Here is a 2,992-nt window from a genome sequence, read left to right as displayed (position 1 = left end):
TGCACCCCTTGTATCCACCATGCATCTCAAACCTTCCCTCCTTATGCATTCCATATCTTCCTATACATCCCTTGTTCTCTCCATGAATCCCAAACCTTCCCTCCCTATGCATCCCATGTACTCCACATGCATCCCAAACCTTCCCTCCCCGTGCATTCCGTGCCTCCCTATGCATCCCTTGTTCCCCACATGCATCCCAAACCTCCACTGCGCATTCCATACCTCCCCTGTGCATCTCCCCCATCCCCTCCCACATCCCCCTATGCCTTCCCTACATCCCCACAGATATTCCATACACCCCTTCCACGTATGTCACATCTCCCTTACAGATCTTCCATCTTTCCCCTCTGCCTTCCACATTTCCCTCCCCTACGCATTCCATACATCCCACTGTGCATCTTACCATTCTCCCCATCTCCCACGTGCTCCTTCCCCACCTCAACACTGCTGGGTGCACTGCACACACCTCCCCACACCCATTCCATCCTTACACCCCTCAGCATTCCAGACACATCCCCTCTGCATTCCCTATCCATCCCCTCTGCATTCCCTACAGAGACCCAACCACGTTCCATACACATCTCCCTCTGCATTCCCTATCCATCCCCTCTGCATTCCATAGAGACCCAGCCACGTTCCATACACACCTCCCTCTGCATTCCCTATCCATCCCCTCTGCATTCCCTACATCCCCCCTATCCTGCACCCCCTCAGCTCTTCCCCCACATCCCTGGAGCACTCCCATCCCGACGCATTCCGCGCGTCCCTAGGGGCGTATTCCCATTCCATCCATCCCTGATCCCACCCTGCCACTTCCCACCTCCTGCCAGCATGGCAGTCAGCACGACGCCGCAGGCCCCGACATCGACGGGTTCCGCGCGGAATTCCGGCTGCAGCAGACGCTCTTTTTGCAGCTCCGGAGCCACGTAGGGCAGAGTGCCACACATCCTGTTGAGCAGCCGCTCCCGCCCGTTGTGCCGGAACACCGTGGCCAGCCCGAAGTCTGAGATCTTCAGGTTGTCTGAGAACCAAAAAATTTGCATTAGATATTGGAAATGAAATTTAAATGGAAAATCGGAAATGAAATTTCCAATTCCAAATCTGAAATTTAAATTCAAAGTCTAAAATGAAGATTAACTTGGAAAAAAAAAAGAAATTTCTATTCAAAATCTGAAAGGAAATTTAATCTGAAAGCTGCAATGAAATTTAAATCAAAAATCTGCAATGACATTGACATTCAAAATCAGAAATGAAATTTAAATTCTAAATCGGAAATGAAATTTCAAATTCAAAATCTGAAATTTAAATTCAAAGTCTAAAATGAAGATTAACTTGGAAAAAAAAAAGAAATTTCTATTCAAAATCTGAAATTTAATCTGAAATCTGCAATGAAATTTAAATTGCAAATCTGCAATGACATTGACATTCAAAATCAGAAATGAAATTTAAATTCTAAATCGGAAATGAAATTTCAAATTCAAAATCTGAAATTTAAATTCAAAGTAAAAAATGAAGATTAAATTGAAAAAAGAAGAGATTTCTATTAAAAATCTGAAATGAAATTTAAATCAAAAGTCCCAAATGAAATTTAAATCAAAAATCTGAAATGAAATTTAAATCAAAAACCTGAAGTGAATATTGAATCAAAAATCCAAAATGAAATTTAAATCAAACATTGGAAATTAAATTTAAATTCTAAGCCTGAAATGAAATCATAAACCCAAAATCTGAAATGAAATTTAAATCAAAAACCTGAAGTGAATATTGAATCAAAAATCCAAAATGAAATTTAAATCAAACATTGGAAATTAAATTTAAATTCTAAGCCTGAAATGAAATCATAAACCCAAAATGAAATTTAAATCAAAAATCGGAAATTAAATTTATAAGCCTGAACTGAAATGAAATCATACATCCAAAATGAAATTTAAATCAAAAATCTGAAATGACATTGACATTCAAAATCCAAAATGAAATTTAAATCAAAAATCCAAAACAAAATTTAAATCAAAAATTGGAAATTAAATTTAAATTCAAAGCCTGAAATTAAATCATAAATCCAAAATGAAATTGAAATTGAAAATTAAATCAAAAACCCCAAATGAAATTTAGATCAAAAAATCCAAAATGAAATTTAAATTTAAAAATTCAACGTAAAATTGAAAATTCAAACTAAAACTTTGAATTTAAAATCTAAATGATAGAAGGATGCAAAATAAAAAAAATCAATGAAAATTTTAAATTGCATATTTGAAGAGGGAAAAAAATGAAATAAGACATTGGATTAAAAAAATAAAAATTAGAAATAAATATAATTGTCAATTTTAGCTCCAATTTAAAATTTAGGTTAAAAATTTGAGCAACAATAAAATTAAAGATTAAAAGTATGTTAAAATTTTAAGTTACAAATTTGAATTGAGAAGAAAAGTATAATTAAATTAAAAATGAAAACTAAAAATAAACTTAGAATGCAAATGAAATTTTAGTTACAGATTCAAATGAAAGCTTCTGATTAAGCATTCAAAGTCAAAACTGAAGACGGAAAATAAAAATTCAAAGAAAAAATTCAAAGAAAAAAAAATTTCAATTCAAGGAAAAATTTCAACTAGAAGTTCAGATTAGAATTCAAACTCAAAATTCAAATGAAGATTTTCAAGTTCAAACTACAATCAAAACACAAATAAAACCGAAGTTAAAAATTCTAACACGAACGCAAATGAAAGTTTAAATTAAGAAAATTTAAATTAAAAATACCCAATAAAATGTAACTGGATAAAGCAAATCAAAAGACAAGATAAAGCCTTGGGGGCATTGGGGGAGGAACACAGAGCTCACCTCGCTCGTCCAGCAGGAGGTTCTCAGGCTTCAGGTCCCGGTGGGTGATGCCAATGCTGTGCAGGTACACCTGGGCACAGGGGGGCACGGCGGGCACGGGGCATGGATTCACCCCAGGGATCACTCACTCACCCCAGGGATCACTCCCCCCCCCGGG

The 2,992-nt window shown here is 36.3% G+C and overlaps 1 protein-coding gene across 1 annotated transcript in view; it reads right to left on the bottom strand.

Annotated features, from left to right (window-relative positions):
• The window catches only part of CHEK1 (checkpoint kinase 1), a gene marked incomplete at its 5' end in the record, with an annotated part of 6,379 nt that extends 3,474 nt beyond the window's left edge, over positions 1–2,905 (bottom strand). The window contains 2 exons of the mRNA XM_009080164.1: positions 821–1,021; positions 2,836–2,905. Coding sequence (XP_009078412.1) covers positions 821–1,021; positions 2,836–2,905 — 271 coding nt within the window. The remainder of the gene's footprint in view (positions 1–820; positions 1,022–2,835) is intronic.
• Between the last annotated feature and the right edge of the window lie 87 nt (positions 2,906–2,992).

The sequence above is a fragment of the Acanthisitta chloris genome, unplaced genomic scaffold (assembly GCF_000695815.1).
Source record: "Acanthisitta chloris isolate BGI_N310 unplaced genomic scaffold, ASM69581v1 scaffold12118, whole genome shotgun sequence".
Classification (NCBI taxonomy): domain Eukaryota; kingdom Metazoa; phylum Chordata; class Aves; order Passeriformes; family Acanthisittidae; genus Acanthisitta; species Acanthisitta chloris.
Note: the sequence above shows the minus strand (reverse complement) of the source record. Positions and strands in the feature narration are given on the sequence as shown.